This window comes from Mustela nigripes, chromosome 7 (genome assembly GCF_022355385.1).
Source record: "Mustela nigripes isolate SB6536 chromosome 7, MUSNIG.SB6536, whole genome shotgun sequence".
In the NCBI taxonomy this organism is placed as follows: Eukaryota; Metazoa; Chordata; class Mammalia; order Carnivora; family Mustelidae; genus Mustela; species Mustela nigripes.
Genome location: NC_081563.1, coordinates 50,128,304 through 50,147,730, shown reverse-complemented (window position 1 = coordinate 50,147,730; position 19,427 = coordinate 50,128,304). Strand labels below are relative to the sequence as shown.

Sequence of the window (19,427 nt, the reverse complement as noted above, 5' to 3'; positions counted from 1 at the left end):
TGGCTTTATCTGATGTTTCCTCACAATGGGAGGTGGGTTGTGTGTTTTGGCTGGAGTTCTGTGTGAGTGCTGTTGTGTCCTTCTCAGTGTATCACATCAAGACTCTCAGGATGTAGGTTGGTCGCAGTACTGGTGGTGATGATGAGAACTCTGATCGTTTGGTTAAGGTGGCGTCTGCCAGATTTCTCTTTACAGTTAACTCGGTGGTTTTTGTGGAACTGTCTTGAGACCACGTATATATCCTGAGCCCCATCAAGCTTTCACCTGCTAGTTGTAGCATTCACTGATGACTTTCCCAATCTATTGGCCCTGCTTTCTACTGTGGGGAAGAGCTTTCCTTTCTAGAGGGACGAATTCTGCAAACTGAATTTCCCATCTTTGTATTAGCTTTTAACTTGCTGGGCTGGACCCCTGGCTCCTCCTTTTTCATGCCCTCCCCCGTCTGTGTGTTTTATTGGACATCAAGTGCATAGTGGCGGTTCGTGGGCTTGGGAAGAGGCCTGGATCTCGGGCCGACCAGCGGCTTGCTTGTCACTGGCGTGCCTGGCTTGGCAGGGGGCTGCCTGCCGCACGTGGTGTCCGATCAGTGTTTCCCTCCGGCCTGCCTGGGACTGGGAGTGGGAATGTCATCTTGTCACCAGCTCTCGGAGCTCGGCCAGGGCTTAAGTGCAGACAGGAACAGGCAAAGCAAAAAACTGTGGGTTCCTTCCCACTGAAAAGCTCTGGCTGACCTCTGGTCCAGGCTGCATTTGTTCCTCAGAACTGCTCGCCCCCTCCCTGTACACACACACCCCACACATTTATGGCCTGTGGCTTCTTGGGGTGTTTGGTTAGCGTTCTCCTGACAAACACCGAAGTCGGCATGGCCCCGGGGTCACTTTGGTCCCTGGAAGTTAGAGGTCTTTTTGTGAGTCCTGAATAAATGTTTGGTGTCTGGGGAGCCTCGTCTATACCATCAATCTTAAGCTCTAAAAGGAGCAGAATTCTGGGTTAGGACCTCTTAAAGATCTGCCTTCCGTTTCTGTTGGTGCGGCTGGCTGGGCAAGGAGACACGAAGACAAAGATGAGTTCAGGGGCAGAGTTCGCAAGAAACATGGGGTTTAGGTATGCCTCTGAGTGGTGTGAAGCAGGACAGTGATTTTCTAATATTATGGCTCATCTTTTTCCCTTTTTTCTCTCTTTCTTTCTCCAGACAGGCTCAGAGCTCAGCCCAGTTGATGGACCTGTTCCAGGTCAGATGGACTCAGGGCCAGTGTACCATGGGGACTCACGGCAGCTAAGCGCCTCAGGGGCGCCGGTCAATGGTGCTAGAGAACCCGCCGGACCCAGTCTGCTAGGGGCTGGGGGTCCTTGGCGAGTAGACCAGAAGCCCGACTGGGACGGTGCCCCGGGCCCAGCTCACACTGCTCGCCTGGAAGATGCCCACGATCTGGTGGCCTTTTCGGCTGTGGCCGAAGCGGTATCCTCTTATGGGGCCCTTAGCACCCGGCTCTATGAAACCTTCAACCGTGAGATGAATCGCGAGGCTGGGAACAACAGCAGGGGAGCCCGGTCGGGGCCTGAGGGCTGCTCTGCTGGCAGCGAAGACCTGGACACGCTGCAGGCGGCCCTGGCCCTCGCGCGGCACGGCATGAAGCCGCCCAGCTGCAACTGCGACGGCCCGGAGTGCCCGGACTACCTCGAGTGGCTGGAGGGGAAGATCAAGTCTGTGGTTGTGGACGGCGCGGAGGGGCGGCCCGGGCTCCCAGGGACTCTGCCTTCTGCTGAGGCTGGCCTCCCAGCGCCAAGCCCCAGGCCGGTGCTCAGCTCCGAGGTCCCCCACATACCTCCCCCCGAGGGCCTTCCCCTGTCCCAAAGTGCCCTGAGCATCGCCAAGGAGAAGAACATCAGCCTGCAGACGGCCATTGCCATCGAGGCCCTCACCCAGCTCTCCTCTGCCCTCCCTCAGCCTTCCCACTCCACCTCCCAGGCTTCCTGCCCCCTCCCTGAGGCCTTGTCCCCTCCTGCCCCTTTCCGGTCCCCCCAGTCCTACCTCCGGGCCCCCTCGTGGCCTGTGGTCCCTGCTGAAGAGCATGCACCCTTCGCACCTGACAGCCCCGCCTTCCCTCCAGCAACTCCTAGACCCGAGTTTCCTGAAGCCTGGGGCACCGACACCCCACCAGCAACTCCGAGGAGCTCTTGGCCCCTGCCCCGCCCGAGTCCTGACCCCATGGCCGAACTGGAGCAGCTGCTGGGCAGCGCCAGTGATTACATCCAGTCAGTATTCAAGCGGCCCGAGGCCCTGCCCTCCAAGCCCAAGGTCAAGGTGGAGGTGCCCTCTTCCTCCCCAGCCCCATCCCCATCCCCCATGCTCCAGAGGGAGGCTCCGGCACCCTCTGCAGAGCCTGACACCCACCAGAAGGCCCAGACCGCCCTGCAGCAGCACCTTCACCATAAGCGCAGTCTCTTCCTGGACCAGGCCCATGATGACCCCTTCGCCCCGCCCGCCGAGCCTCCTGCTCCAGGCTGGTGGGCCCCAGCAAGCTCACCTGCCCCACGGCCTCTGGACAGACCACCCAAGGAGAAGAAGAAGAAGCCGCTGGCACCAGCTGGAGGTCCCCCGGGAACCGAGAAGGCGGCCCCTGGGATCAAGCCCAGTGTCCGGAAGCCCATTCAGATCAAGAAGTCCAGGCCGCGGGAAGCGCAGCCTCTATTCCCGCCACTGCGGCAAATCGTCCTGGAAGGGCTGAGGCCCCCGGCCTCTGAGGATGTGCAGGCACAGCCACCGGCCCCTGTCCCCACTTCCCAGGGCTCTGCTGCCCCCCCGCCCCCAGAACCTTCTCTTGCGCTATTTGCACCTAGTCCCTCTGGGGACAGCCTGCTGCCCCCTACTCAGGAAATGAGATCCCCTAGCCCCATGGCGACCCTGCAGCCGGGCTCTGCCGGCCCTCTTCCCCCTGCTGATGACAAGCTGGAAGAGCTCATCCGGCAGTTTGAAGCTGAATTTGGGGATAGCTTTGGGCTTCCTGGCCCCCCATCTGTGCCCATTCAGGACGCCGAGAACCAGTCAACATGTCTCCCAGCCCCCGAGAGCCCTTTTTCTACCCGCTCCCCCAAGCAAATCAAGATTGAGTCTTCGGGGGCTGTGACTGTGCTCTCAACGACCTGCTTCCATTCGGAGGAGGGAGGCCAGGAGGCCACACCCACCAAGGCCGAGAACCCCCTCACACCCACCCTCAGTGGCTTCCTGGAGTCACCTCTTAAGTACCTGGACACACCCACCAAGAGTCTGCTGGACACACCTGCAAAGAGAGCCCAGGCCGAGTTCCCCACCTGCGACTGTGTTGGTAAGTCCATTGGGTGTCAGGGACAGGAGAGGCCTGGTGGGCTTGGGTGTCTAGGCTCTGTCTGTCACGTGGCAAACATTTGCTGTGTGCTGACCAACCCCCTGCCACTTGTGCCTGGGGACACTGAAAAGAGCGCACAGACTAGTGGAAGAGACCGCGAAGGAAGTGGCTGGTGATACTGTGGTAGGTAGCATGTTAGCGGAGGCGAGCGCAGGTGCTTTGTGCACAGAGGGAGGCAGAGGCATCCTGGAGGGCTTTCTGTACAAGATGGTATTTGTGTTGAGGCCTGAGCTGGGTGACTGTGAGAGGGAGAGGCTTATTAGGATGGCTCTGGGTCCGGCAGGAGCAGGAGGGGTGGAGTACATGTGGATCTGAACCAGAGGTGGCCTGGGCGACAGCATGGGACCAAATCTGACAGGGGCCTGGCAAGCTAAGGTCAGCAGTTTGACTTGATCTTGTAGGTATAAGCGAGCTTCTGAGGGTTGTAAAGCAAGGAATTATCTGTCACTTTGTGCTTCCAAAAAACTCTTCTGAAACCTGTAAGAATGGTGTCATGAACCAGGCAAGGAGGAAAGCAGGCCTAATGGAGAGAGTGGGCAGACAGGGGGCCTCTCATGGGGGAGGGCATGTGCGGTACGGACGGCCTGGGGGTTCTTCCTGGGTGGTGCTGGTTCCCCAGAGCAGGCCGAGAGCCTGGATCTCTGAGTCGTGGGTTTGGATGCAGTTGGCATCCAGGCTGTGGCTGAGGCTATGGTTCGGGTAAAAGCGCTGAGGAGCCCTGCCCTTCCATAAGTAATCAGGGCCAAGGCTGCGACGACTGCTCCCCGGGGGCTTCTGTCTTAGGCAGGCACGGATGCACTGGGAAGCTCCAGGTCTCCTCTAGGGCTATGGCTCTCTGCTGTGTATGGTGCGTTCCTTAGAAGATGTGTTTTCAGGTGTTGCCGGAAAAGCACATCGATGCTAGTGAGGAGTGTGTCGAAATGCTTGCGATTTTAGGAGGTACAAACCAGGTCTGTATTCTCTGCTTGTCAAAATAAATTAATATCGGGGCAATGGTGTGATTTGTTGGGGTGCTGTGTCCTTGTCAGTAAGGAGGAGCTGGGCTGCCCAGCCCACTCCAGCTACCCCAGACTCCTGTACTCCTGACAAGGACTCACTTCGGGGACAAGGAGATGTTGGCCCCAGGGTTTCTGTCTGGGGGTGAACAGAAGTGCAGGGTCCTGCCAGATGCTCTCAGATGTGTTCTGGGATTGTGGTTCCCTTAGAGGGCTAACCCTGTTCGTTCCTGGGTCTTCATAATGAGATGACTTTGAGGGCCTCCTTATTTCTCAGCGTTTCGGAGAAGCTTGTTCTGATCATGGGAATTGGGCCCTTCCCTTTGCCCTCTTCTCTCTTTGCCTTGGTGCGTATCCGCCAGCTCTGCCCTGTGTTTAGTTTGTTGTTAGAAATTCCTCCCCCTGCAGTGTAAGACATGACCTTACATAGTGCGTAGGCCATAGCTGGTCCTTGCCAAATATTTCAGGTATTGAATTCATTTATTTGGATATGATGTTTGATCAAACTAGTTTTTAAAATTTGAATTCTAATTCCATCACTTCCTCGTGCCTAAAATGAAAATGATGATAACATCCCCTTGCCAGGGCTGTTGGAAGGATTAGATTAGCTAATATGTACACAGCACTTAGACGGTGTCTGGCACGAAGCGAGCCCTCTGGGTGTTAGCCGTCACAGGGTATATCGAGCGCAGTAAGGCAAGAGAAAGAAGTGAAAACACATGTATTAAAAAGGAAGCCCAGTGTTGGCTATGACTTTATTCATCAATCATTAATTGATGACTAACTCTGTATTAACTACTGTGAAGGATCAAAGTTAGGAGACATGGTTTGTCTCTGAAGGATTTTGTCGTGTGCTTGAGGCAACCACTGAAACCACAAGATACTCAGTCGCCCCTTTAGCAGGTGTCTGCCAGGTGCCCATGGGGTCGCACGGGTGTGGCTGGACGGTAGGAGTGCTCTGAACCCACAGGCTTGGTTGCCATTACTGAGGGTGATGTTTTCTTGTTCCGAACTGGGGTTTGAAACAGGCAGTGAACCCAGCCGGGGAGAGGCGAGAGGACAGCCGCTGCAGCCCCAGGAACGTGTGAGCCCCACCTTCGGGGCAGCAGGAGCTGGCAGGTGGCATGGAGGGCCAGCGACACGGGGGTGCTCCCGGACCCTTGCTCCCCTACAGAGGATGGGTGTCAGCTCGAAGCTAGTGGGCAGAGGATTGGGCAGGAGAAGGTCAGCATCCCACAAACCTGGCAGCAGCGATGCGGGCCACCATTGCCTCTCCGCCGGGGAAGGGCAGGTCGGTGGGCAGCACCTGCCATGGCCAATCCTTTAGTGTTCCAGTTTGTGTTTCTCTGTATGCAGCCCTGAGCAGAGAGCCCGAACCGAGCCTAGCTCGTGTTGTTAAATGTTAGCTTATGGGGACATGCTTGGTGGGAGCCAGTAGACATAAGCAGTACCTAAATGATCATCCCACCTATGTTAAAAAAGGGAAGGAAGGAAAGGAGGGAGGAAGGAAAGGAAGGAAAACCCTGGAAAGAAATACATCAAAAGTGGCTGTCTCTGTGGTCAGTGGGTGACTTTTATATGTTTTCTGAGCTTTCTGTAATGAAATATGTATTTTATAATCAAGAATTGTTTTGAAAGCGTATCCTGGAAATAGCCTGGAAGACAGATCGGTGAAGGGTGATGACCTTGCAGTAGAAGACTGGTTGGGGAGCTATTGAGAAGAAGAAGAATTGTAATAGTAGTAATAATAATATTTATGAAACACCTGCTCTGTGTTTCCAGGCACTGTGCCAAGTACTCTACACTTAACTCATTTAATCCTCATAACACCTGTTTGGGGGGCGTCCTGTCAGTAGTGCCATCGTAATGAGGAAGGAAGCAAACTTAGATTGAGTAGTTTACCCAGGTCCCATGTCTAGCACACGGTAGAGGCAAGATTTGAATCTAGGCAGTGGGACTCTTAACCAGCACACCGTACTGTGATGGAAATTTAGTTGAGGGGTACTTGGGTGGCTCAGTGGGTTAAAGCCTCTGCCTTCGGCTTGGGTCATGGTCCCAGGGTCCTGGGATCGAGCTCCGAATCGGGCTCTCTGCTCAACGGGGAGCCTGCTTCCTCCTCTCTCTGCCTGCCTCTCTGCCTACTTGTGATCTCCGTCAAATAAATAAATAAATAAAATCTTTAAAAAAAAAAATTTAGTTGAGAAAGGAGTCCTATTATGTAAAATGGTGGGATTAAGAGTGAAGAGGGCAAGAAAGATGGGATTCACTTGGAGCCCGCTTCTTGACGTGCTGGAATTCGTGTTAGGGAAAGCCACCCTGTTTTCCAGAAGCATCTAGAGATCCCGCTTTTGGACAGTTGCTTCCATCAGTCAGTATGGCAGAATTTGTCTCTGTGAACTCAGGCTCAGGACAAGGGTTAGGAGTAAAGGCTGCTCACTCTGGCATTAATGTCAGATGGGAACCGTCTCATGTTCCAGAAACTCATCCTCTCAACAGTGGTAGGTAGAGAGGTGAGGATTGCAGGTCAGTTTGAGGAAGAATTTTCCATAGAAGTGACAGTGAGATTCGGAGATGCCATCGTGCATTAATAATGACCAACTTTATAAAGGCATAAAAAGGTTTTATAGCACAGCAAAAGAAACTTAATATTCAATATGGTGACTTTTGCCAAATTGGTGATTTTGGCTGACATGGGCTTCACTGACGAACCAAAAACCCATACACAAAGAGCACTGTTTTTCCCTTATATAAAGACTATGAGTTTCTGAAGGAATGGGTGACATTCATTTGGCCTTATTCTCCAAATCTTGAAATACTAGAATTAGAGGCACCTCTTGAAGCTTCAAAGAAATAAATTTAGAAGACGTGAAAGGAAGTGCCCTTCTCCAAAAGGTAGTATGGTATGTCCAGGTTTGGGAAAACTTACAAGTTGAAGTTTTATTTTAGATTATTGGAGGAAGAGAGCATTGATGTATTTCTAATACTTTGCGGCACACAATAGTGATCCCCTTAACCATCCTGTAATACCATTGTCAGGGGCAGGACGGTGAGCAGCAATGACTTGGAAGAGATAAAATACTACTCCTAGATGGGAAGGTTCACAAGATGAGCCAGCTTAGGACAGAGAATGAGTTCAGGTGGCTTTTTAGTGGGAAGGCATCGTTGGAGGTCATCTACTCATCCTTTTACAGTTGAGGAAACAAGTTTGGATGAACTTTTGAGTCTTGTCCCCCTGTCTCTGAGCAGCATCCCACAGACAGCTTTAGACATTAGATCATAGGAAAAGCAGATTGGGAGACAGATCTTAGGAGGCACCTTCATAGGAATGATATTTTCATTCAGTTGATCATCTACCTTAAAGAAATAGCCAGAGGCCAATATAAAAAAAAAGTCCTTTTGCCTAGAGCATGGAGAAAGTCTGGGTGAGAGGGAGCTGTTGTCCAGCAGATATGGCTGGTAACAGTGCCATGGGATCTGAATGGGGGACACACAGACTTACCTCTGTTTACAATCAGGGAAAGTCTATTTTATATAGTTTTTAGGAGAAGGTACCCCCCCCACCCCCGCCTCTCATTCAGTTTGAGATGAAGAGGAACTTCATGTGTTCTAAATATTTTTTTGGACAATAGACTATTTGGATTCCAGCATAAAGATGGGGAATCTGACTCTGGGGAGGGTATCAGAAAGAAGTTCCTGGAGGAGGTTATGTTTGAGGTGAGACGTTTAATGGATTAATACGAAGAAGGGAGAGTGTTCCAAGCAAAGGAACATAAAGATTGTGGAGATGAAAAACCTCAGGAAGCCGGAGCTGTGGTGGTGAGAAAACATGGGGAAATGCAAGTAGTTCTGGTGTGACTGGTGTATTGGATGAAAGGTTGGGAGTGGCCGGACAGGAGAGCTTGAGGGGATACAGAGATGATACTGAAGGCAGAGAAACCAGTTTGCAAGCTGAGTTGTGGTTTAGGCAAGAAATAATGGGTGCCTGAACTCAGAGAATGACATTGAGTGGGAGGGAGGAGAGAAGTGGATGGATAAGAGAAAGATTAGGAAAAAGATTAACTGCCGGCTGTAGGAGCAAAGGAAGAAGCAGCATGTCAGGTGGCTCCTGGGGCTCCAGGTTGGGTGACTGGGGTGGACAGTAGTGCCATTTGCCTAGATTCAGAATCCTTAGAAGGAAGCAGGTTTGGACATCCAGCCTTTGAGATATCTGTGGGACCTGAAGGTTATGCATCGAGGTGGGTCTGTGCATCAGAGGTTCTAGAACAAAGTGATGGTAGTTGATGTTTCAGTTATGATCATTCCACCAGGATGAGCGTGTAGATTGAGAAGAGGCCCAGGAAGGGAGCACACTAGCATTTAGAGGGTCTCAAACAGGAGACTGTGAAGGAGGGTGTGGAAGAGACGTGGGAAGACATTGGGGTTGGGGAAGGCTAAAGAGTCAGCAGAGAGCTGGGAGGTTGGGAGGGCTGGGAGCCCAGTTCTGGAGAAGCGTCAGGATTCAATGCTGGGTTCTTCTTTGTCTCACACATGCCGTTATCTTGTCGATTGAATCCCCGGTTCCTTAGGAATGGGGTCTGAATGTTGTATTTTTAGAACGTTTAGACTGGTGCTAAGCATTTTGGTAGGTGTGCTTCCTATTTTTTGGTTAACAGGTCAACCTTATTCTGCCTCCCTATTTAAACTCTGCAGAGATGTCAGATGAGTTTAGGCACAATCTCCTTCCCTTTAACCTTTGTCATCAGTGAGTGTGCCCCTGTTATAAAAGTATTTGTGTCCACTACCAGCAGGCCTGGCACTCTGCCCATGGACTCACAGGCAGCTGACCTGTGATTTTAGTTTTTAAAAAACTCATCTAGCACACCTAATCCAGGGTAGGGCCCAACCACCTACCTACCCACTGTGTGGCTTTATGCCTGCCGGGAGGCAACAAGCTAGCAGCTGGTGATAGACTGTCATGAAAATAGAGTCTAAATACTTAATATAAGCCTGAGCTGTTCAGCTTGAAGTCCACTGAAATGGGACTAGGAAACTGAGCATTTTATATAGGATTGTTTGGAAAAAGAAGACCGGTACATAAAACCCTAGTGTGATCTTGACTCCTATGCATTAATTATACCAGTTATCAGTTGTCTCTATCAATGTCATAAAGAGGAAAAGTGCCTCGGCCTGTGCTCCCATGTCTTTCCGTGGCCGTCATCTTTCCCACTGGGAAAGTGTGGGTGCCTTAGTCTCTGTGTAGACCGGGTGGGGGGGAGCAGAGAAGATGGGAGGTTCACTTAGAAATTAAGGATCCTTCTTGCTGTTAGGCAGTCATGAGTAGTTTCTTGTGTTTGGTATCTCTTGCTGATAGCAGAAAGGATACATTTCATTCTCTCCCTCGCCTAGTGCAAAAGTAGAGCAGAGCATATTTTTCTCTTTTAATGAGCATAAAATTAAGTGCACAGGGCGAAGAAAAGCACCTAGAGCCACATAACCAGCACTTTTCTCAAAAATTGAATTTTTCTCTCCTGAGCTCTGCCTCAGAGCTTCCTACTATGTATTTTAGGGGGGGGTGGAAAATCACTTCTTTCTGCTCCAGCGGCTCAAAGTGAGGCATAAAGCAGATTTTTCAAGGAGAGTTGAGCCATTCCCTTGCTCTTTCCCTCTGTAGAAGAGGAAGACACACCCCACTGGGGACTAGCAGGAGAATCGGTGACTTAACAGCAAGATAGCCAAAGAACCCTTTCTAGAAGCCCGGTGAAAGGAACAACAACCAAAACAGAAGTGAAAATTCATCCACTGAAGTTTGGAAGTAGCCCCAATCTTAAACCATGAATTCTAGAGGCTGTCTACTAGCTTAAGAGAAGTTGTATTAAAACAAAGGATGATGCAGGGTATACAGCTCGCAGTGTGGGGAGAAACAGTAGTGGACTCTTGGACACTGAAGCTTGGAGAGATGGGCTGGGGACCACCCTTCTGGAAAGCATACTCTCTGGAAAGTGGGGAATGCAGACAGGCCCCCTTCCTCTCCCTATTCCAGCTTCTGATGGGGGTGAGGTATAGGGTGAGTTCAGTTAGTTGGAGGGCCTGGAAACCATATTCTAGGAGCCAGCTTTGTAGCTGAGGGCCAGCAGCACCATACAAAGGCCATTGTACACAGAGAAGTATTTGCTGAACCACCGAACAAAAATCCTGTAATCTGTGGGGCTTTATTTTAACTTGATGTTAACTTATCACAGTGACCCGCTCACTCCCAAATGAGGAAATAAACCAGTATCGTAGCATTAGGACAGAGCATAACCCAACCCCCAATATACAAACATACATCTGTCCTTATTCAGAGGTGTTGGGTCCTGCAGACAGAGTGCCCAAAGATGAAATTTCCTACTTGTAACAGTCCACAGCCAGCTCCAATTCCTCCCATCCCCCCTCAGACAGCTGAGCTTTTGAACTAATAGTCGAAACTTCTCCCCCATCCAGTTCTTGAGCTTAATTTCTAAGGGAAGGATTTGAACAGGGTGCAGGTAAATCGAGAGGAGTCAGGACCTTCCACCCATCCTCCGTGGGGCAGGTGAGTAGACCAGTGGTTTTCAACAATGGGCTCTTTTGCGCTTCTTCTCCCCAGGAGACTTTTGGCAATGTGTGAGGACAGTTTTGGTTGTAACAACCAGTGTGGTACGACTGGCATCTAGTGGGTGGAGGGCAGAGATGCTGCTAAGTATTCCCCAGTGATTGATACACAGAACATGATAACACAGGGCTGTCCAGTCCAAAATGTAGTACCAAAGGGGAGAAACCCTGGAAATAAACTTTGCCGTGGAAAGATTAATTAATAAGCAAACAAACAGTCCCACATGCAATCCATTTAGATTCTGTGGGGAGAGTCGAGGGACTGATATATAACATTTAGAATGAAAGTTTACATTAGAGAAAACAAAAATTTGAAGAACTGATATATGCCGTCAAGGAAGTTGAACCAAAAAAGTTCCCTTTGAACCAGGAAGTGAAAGATGAGGGGCTCAAATGAAATTACAGAGAAGCTGCATGAGGTGCAGATTAAATTCCAGACGCAGGCATTGCACACAGCCCACACAGCTGCACCAGAAGCTGGAAAAAGCAGAATCAGAGTTACAGGAAGAGCCAATCAGTGAGGAAGAGGGACTTGGAGGTCATGGCAAAACAGGAAAAGAAAACAGAAAGGATCCTAGCCAGAGTGGGGAGATAAGGGGACCCAAAGGCCGGAGGAGGGGTCCTGTGTGCCGACTCCCTGTCAGGAATGCTGGCAACATTCACCGGGGAAGAGCCTGGAACAAACTGAGCAAAGGCAAGAGTCAAAGGATAGAAAACTTTTCTGAAGCGAAAGACAATGACTAAAAATGGACAAATCATGATCCCGACCAACTTACTGAATTTTAAGGATGAACAATCACCTACAGATAAATTAACTGAAAAATTAAGTCACACGTACTCTTTTTTTTTTAAGCTTAAAAAAATGCTCTTAAAAAACACTGTTTTGGGGCGCCTGGGTGGCTCAGTGGGTTAAGCCTCTGCCTTCGGCCCAGGTCATGATCCCAGGGTCCTGGGATCGAGCCCCACGTCGGGCTCTCTCCTTGGCGGGGAGCCTGCTTCTCCCTCTCTCTCTCTCTCTCTGCCTGCCTCTCTGCCTACTTGTGACCTCTCTGTCTCTCTCTGTCAAATAAACAAATAAAATCTTTAAAAAAAAAAAAAAACACTGTTTTAATCGAAAGACATATAGGAAGGTATAGAAACCTTAAGTGTATAGCTCAGTATGTTTTACAAAAGACATGTACTTATGTAACCATAACTAGATCAAGACACAGCTTTTCCAGCCCCTCAGGAGCCCCACGCCCAGTCCCCTACACCTGATTCACTAAAGCACACTGTAGCCTGCAATCCAAATCTGGCTCTCATCTCTGAGCCGAAGACAATTTTTATGTTTTTAAATAGTGCCCCCCCAAAAATCAGAAGAAGAATAAGGTTTCATGACTCATGGAAATTAGATGAGGTCCAAATTCCAGTGTCCATAAGCTTTAATGGAACATAGCCATGCTCGTTTGTTTATGTGTTATCTGTGGCTGCTTTTTCACTACATCAGCAAAGATGAGTACTCGCCACAGACAGCAATGTCCTGTGAAGCCTGATATGCCATCTGGTTCTTCACATAGGTTTGCCAACCCCTCTCTTGATGTAACTACTTTTCTAACTTGTAACCACACTGATCCGTTTGCCTGTTCCTGAATTGCATACGTATCCTATCATAAATCTTTATGTATTCCTTCACATTCTGACTTTTTCTGTTTGTGTTGTGTTTGTGTGTTTGTGAGGTTCATCTATGTGTGTGTAGCGGTTCCTGTTGTTCCTTCATTCTCATTGCTATATAGTGTTCTGTTTTGTGAATATGCCACAGTTTATCCGTTTGACCGTTGATCATTTGGATGGTTTCTAATTTGAAGATTATTATGAATCATGCTGATATAGGATATTTTCTATAGCTCTTTTGGAACACGGAGGTGTACACTTACATATTTCCATTGGTTATATACCCAAAACTGAAATTGTTTGTGTTCAGCTTAGGTTGCTACTATTCGTGTTCCAAAGTGGTTGTGACCCTTTAAACTCCTGCCAGCCGTGCTCCACATCCTCACCAGCAAATGGTATCCGCAGTCTTCCTGCCGTTGTGGCAGGTATATCCCATCATGGCTTTAATTTGCATTTCCCTCATGACTGATGAGGTTGAGCACCTTTTCATACCTGTTCATACTTTTCTATAGAGTGCCCATGCAAGCCATTTGCCCATTTCTCTGTTGTGTTTCTGTCTTTTTCTTATTGATTGGCAAGGGTTCTTTATTTATGGTGGATCAGATTTTTGTTGTTGGAGATGTGTATTGCTGTTCTCGGAATATTAAGTTTGACCTGGGAATTCTATACCCACTTATGTTGCCTTTCACATGTAAAAATTTCATTAAAATACTTCCAAATATACAAGAACTCAAATTTTTCTAGAGATGAATCAGATAAGTAATGGATTTGGGAATTTATATATATGATGGGACACTAAATATACTCAAATGTGAAGTCTGCATTTAAATAACTGTGATCGTTGCTTTTCTAAAACAAGGGTAATTTATTTACTTATATTTGAAGTTGTTTTATATCAAATATCTCTATGATAACAGAGAGGAAAAACTATGTTCACAAGGATACCCATAAAAAACAGGAGACGAAATGAAGGAGGAGGTGGGAGAAATTGTAAGGATGCTAATAACTTCTTTCTCAGCAAAAGTACAATGAACATTACTAAAGGCATACTATAGATTTTTTTTTTTTAATTACTAGGGTCGAGGGTAGGGAGTAAAAGAAAATATAAAACCTAGAACAAATACAGGAAAGAAAAAAACAAGGACACAGCATGGAAAACACAACATAAAATGACAGAAGAGCAAACATATATTATGACAATAAATGTAAATAGGGTAAACTCATGCACTGAATTTAAGATGAATAGCATTAAACAGCACCAAAAAAGGTTAATAAACCTTATTTTCCTATGAAAAAAAGAGAAGCATATATTGCTTACTGATTGAGAATGTGTACTGCATTCTTTAGAACATTATCCCAACCTTGCAAAGTATTGTCACTTGTCTGGCACCATAACCAAGTACAAGCCCATTGCTATAGAAAAGATACACACACACACACACACACACGTGTATATATACATGTATATATGTATATAAATGTGTATATGTGTATATGTATATATAATGAGACGTATTTTCTCTTGCCTATATAAATATATATAATGAAATATATAGCCTTGTGGATATATAAACATATACCTGTGAATAATTACATTTGCAAATGTATACTAGTTTTATAACTAAACATACTTGGTTTTAAGTTTAATTTTTTTCCACAGAATATCTTCTCCCTGATACAGACATATAATCAACATATAATCAAGGAAGGAGATCTATTTATCATTATGTTTAAATCTATCTATCTTACATGTTTTTATAGATGTAGGTCAGGAAAAGGGATACAGTTAAAGGGAACAGTGCTTCTGAAGGGCTCCCTGGGCTGCCTTGTAAACTGACAGACGGGAAAGAATGACTTTGCTTTTGCTTGGCGCTCAGAGCTGTGTCTGCCTTTGCATTTTCGGGGCCTTCCCCGAGAAACCTGACCATCCAGTGTGGAGGCTGGCTTGGTTTTGGATCTGTATCTTTTTTCCCTGCGGCTGGAGTGGCCAAGATTTGGTTTGCATCTTCTCCTTGAAAATATCCTTTCTCTGCCTTTAAGCCAGTAAGTTTTGAGCTTTTCTGACTGGGGGGCAGAAGGTAGTCACTAAAAGCTACATTACGTTCTAGTTCCAGTGGAAGATCCTGCAGTCAATCCATTATTTTGACTTTTCTCCAGACAATAGAGCTGGAATAGAGCCCAGAAGTTCTGGCATCTTCTTACATTCTGTTTTCTATATACCATGTAGTCTCCTAGCGCCTATAAAGAGCTTCAGACCACTACTTCCAACACCCACATTCTTCTATTTCCTTTCCCCAGCCTTCTCTAGTCTCCCCTCCCTCCCGCCCCCATTTCATATGCTTCCTTCTGCAATCCTCTCTGTGTTATGTTCAGAATAGTGGAATTTGGAGCAAGTCATTTTTAATCCTTTAGTTGAAAACATTCATTCATTCATGAAACATTTAGGCACCGATAGGTTGAGAACGGGGCTAGGTGACTAACTCTCATCTCATCATCAACGATTCTATAATGCAGGAACGCTATTTTAAGTGCTTTTAAGGCTCATAAGGATTGTGTCACTTGGCCACAGTCACACAATTTGTTTGGCAGAGCCTGGACAGCAGCTGCCTTTTGAGTTCGTCTCATGCGCCAAAGACTGCACGGAGCCCTCTGTGCGGTGTGCACAGGAAGGCATGAGGATTACAGGTCGGGAGGGTAACTGGTCTCAGGTCCCCAGGTCTCTGCAGAATCCACGTTCTTTCTGCCATGCCATGCTAACAACAGACACGGGTGGTGATACGTGCCTTGATATTTCTGCTGTCTGCAAGGTGCTCTGGGAATCCATAGGTGAAGTGGACCCTGACAGGTGCCTTGGCGTTTCAGAGAAGAGGCGGCATTTAAACTAGACCTTAAAAGAGGAGCTTTTCCAAAGACAGAAATAAAGGAGGGCACTGTTGTCAGTGAGGAAACCCTCTTGAAGACACGGAGGAATCGCACAGTTGGGTGGCAGGAGCTGTGCTAGTCGCTGCCGAACATGGGGTGGGACGTGTGCACAGATGGCTCCATGGGGCCCTTGTGGACTGTGCTCTGGAATTTGGGTTCTTTCTCTTGTCTAACATGGGGTCATTAGGGAGAAGCGGTGTGATCAGATTTTTTTGTTGGGGGTGTATAAACTGATGGAATTGGGAAGGATAACCTAGGAGGGCTGAGATCGGTTAGACCATACCCATAATTCAGACAAAAGGCTGACCCAGGACATTAGTGGGGGATGAAGAGCCTCCAGGAGCAGAAGCCATAAGAGGCAGACACGTCTGGTCAATTCATTGGCTGGACACACCGTTGCTATCTTTTTGGGGGGATCAAACCATTTTATTGAGGGGCTTCAGGGAAATGTCAAAGGGCTGGAAGTTCAGTGAGATCAACATCCTCAGCCTGGCTGGGACCTGCCCAGCTTCACAGTGGCCTGAAGGCTCTGCAGATGTTTTCTTGTTTTTTTATTTTACTTTATTTTATTTTAAGAGAAAGGGGAGGGGGGCCTGGGTGGCTCAGTGGGTTAAAGCCTCTGCTTTCGGCTCAGGTAATGATCCCAGGGTCCTGGGATCGAGCCCCGCATCAGGCTCTCTGCTCAGCAGGGAGCCTGCTTTCCCCTTCTCTCTCTGCCTGCCTCTCTGCCTACTTGTGATCTCTGCCTGTCAAATAAATAAATAAAATCTTAAAAAAAAAAAAAAGAGAAAGGGGAGGGTTGCAGAGGGAGAGGGGGAGAGGGAATCTTAAGTAGGCTGTACACTCCAGGTGGCATCCGACACGGGGTTCAGTCTCACGACTCTGAGATTGTGACCTGAGCCAGAATCAAGAGCCAGATTCTTAACCAGCTGAGCCACCCAGGTGCCCCTTCTTGTTTGTTTTTAAACCCAGAAACACAACTCATTTTCACAAACTTGCTCTTACACTTATTTTTAGTGTGGGTGGTGACCCAAACACCGTTTTGCTTGCACATAGTGTGTATGTGTGATGTCTGCACACTCATGTATGTGTGTATATGTGTGTATATGCACACTCATGTATGTGTGATTGCATGTGTGCACTGACTGTAGTGTGTTATACATGCAGTATTGAAATTTTCTTTTTTCCTCCCCATTTAAAATATCTTGGAGGTCGTATTTTGTCCATAAATCTGGAGCTGCCTCATTCCTTTTGATATTGCTTAGCATTTCATTATATGGACATGCCCCAGTGTCTTTGGAATACATAATGCATCGTGATGGACATTGAGGTTTCTGTTATTTTGCCATTACAAATAAGGTAGGGAGTATTCGTGTATACAAGTATCATTGTGCACATATCTGAATTTCCAGAAATGAGTTCTTAGAAGATTTGAAATTCTTTGTGTAATTGCTGAGTCAGATGGACTTCTGTGCATTTGTGATTTTAACATATTGCTAAATTACTTTGCATACTGCCTGTTTTCCTGTACTCTCACTAACACAGGACCCTGATGGCAACTTCTCGGGAAGGTAAACCTGGTACCTTCTTGTGTTTTACAGATGTTTGAGCCATTTGCATTTCCCTTTTACCCTTTTTAAATTTTTCTCTTGAATTATTGACCTTATTTAGCTATAGAAGTTCTTGGTATTTTAAGGAAATTACCCTTTTGTCTGGTATGAATTCCAGATATTTGTCCCCAGTGTGTTATTTGTCTTTTAGCTTGACTTTTGGTAGTTATTACTATAAACTTTTTTTTAGTTAAATTTATCGGGGTTTGCATATATGTGCCAGGCGGCTTTAGAATTTCGTGTTACACTTAGAGAAGATTTCCCTTTTTCCCTTTTTTTTAAAAAAAGATTTATTTATTTATTTATTTATTTGACAGACAGAGATCACAAGTAGACAGAGAGGCAGGCAGAGAGGGAGGAGGAAGCAGAAGGCAGAGGCTTTAACCCACTGAGCCACCCAGGCACCCCAGATTTCCCTTTTCTATGAATATTTTTTAAACTCTCCCATTGTTTTTCTTTCAGAACTTGCATAGTTTAAATTTTTTTTTTTTTTTTGTATTTAAATCTTCCAGCTCTTTGGAATATATTTGAGGGTAAGGTCTCGAGTATGGATCAGACGTTTCCCCCATTGTCTCAACACTGTGCATTGAAAAATGAATCTCCCCACTGATTCGAAATGCCATTAGGTATCTTCTTATTTGTGGATATTATCTATCCAGATAGACCATAAACTTTTAAAAGGCAACAATTAGATATCATCCTATCTTGAATCCCCCATAAAGCTGAGCATAACGTTCTGCATAAAAGAGGTATGACAGTGTTTTTATATACAAAGAATTGTGACTTACATGTATAGGAAAGTACGCAAAACATTCACATTTAACTCAGTGAAAATTTATAAAGTGAATGCCCTGGGTAGCCACAACCTAGATCAAGAAATAGGCCATTTCTTCCTCCTCAGAAGTCCCCTGTACCTCTGTCCCATTCACATTCCTCTTCCATCCTCCAGAGGCAACCACTCTCTTGACTTGTGACAATGATTTTCTTGTTTTTCTTTATAATAAGATTGGACCATATAAAATCACCATTGTTTGTAGGTAAAAAGCCGTTGAATGTCTGCCATTTCGTATGTCAGCCTAGTAATTTTACCACCTCTGCATGTGTCTTTAAACAGTATAGTTTAGTGGAGCCTACTTTTGAATACTATTTAAGTGTAATCTTACTGTATTTGTTCTCTGCCATGCTTCTTTCCATTACTGTGACATTGTGGTGCTCAGTCATGTTGTCAAAGGCTGTCAGTTCTCACTGCTACAGAGATCCCACCATACGATGTACCGCACTCTATTTATCCGTCCCACTGTGGCGGGATTATAGGTTTCCAGTTTTGACTATTGAAAACAAGGTTGCTATGAAAATCTTTGTACATGTGTTTTGATGCATGTAACTAAGATTTCTTCTAGGACAGAATCCACGAAGTAGGGCCCGCTCCCTAGTTTTTTTATTTTTTTCAAGCCTTTAATGATTTTATATGTATAGAAGAGTTGCAGAGTTGGAACAGAGAGTTTGTGTATACCTTTTATCCATCTACCCCTAATGTAAGCATCTTACATAGTTATGGTGCACTTAAAAATCAGACATTAATGTTGATACAATATTATGAACTACAGACTTTGGATTTCGTCATTGTTTCCACTAACATCCTTTTTCTATTCTAGGACCAGTGCGAGATACCGCATTGCACTTTGTTGTCCCATTTCTTTAGACATAAAACAAACTTACCAACTCCAGTATAGATTTGTGTAAAGTTCTTTCTGTTGTTAGCCACATATAGTAGCCAAAAGCTCCTTACTATGACATAGTCATTTGGGTCTCCTTTCTTTCACTGAGAAAAATCCATTTAAAATTCCTCCAGGCTCCGTGCCTCAATAATTTGTTCCTTTTGTGAGTGAATGAATAAATGCAGTGAATGTCCTACAACATAAAACTTAACTGTTGGGAAGTAAGCACTTCCCGTGGTGTTTCGTACATTTACAGGGCACAACCACCACATCTGTCCGGTTCCAGAACATGTCCCATCACCCCAGCACAAAACCCCGTACTCGTCCCGGAGCTCCTGTGTGCTCTGTCCCTCTTCCCAGCCTCCAGCCGCCGTCAGTCTGCATTCTGCTTCCGCAGCCTCGCCGTTCTGGCTGTTTCCCGCGGGCAGGACTGTGCAGCGTGCAATGGTTTGGGTCCGGCTTCTTTCGCATGTCCTGTTTTTCAGGTTCATCTGCCTTGTACCGCATGTCAGTACTTCCTCTTTTTTTTTTTTTTTT

The 19,427-nt window shown here is 46.8% G+C and overlaps 1 protein-coding gene across 2 annotated transcripts in view; it reads left to right on the top strand.

Moving 5' to 3' along the window:
- The window catches only part of TET3 (tet methylcytosine dioxygenase 3), a 94,744-nt gene that overhangs the window by 48,413 nt on the left and 26,904 nt on the right, over positions 1 to 19,427 (top strand). For both annotated transcript variants that reach the window (XM_059405815.1, XM_059405816.1), the window contains exon 3: positions 1,193 to 3,326. In XM_059405815.1, coding sequence (XP_059261798.1) covers positions 1,193 to 3,326 — 2,134 coding nt within the window. The remainder of the gene's footprint in view (positions 1 to 1,192; positions 3,327 to 19,427) is intronic.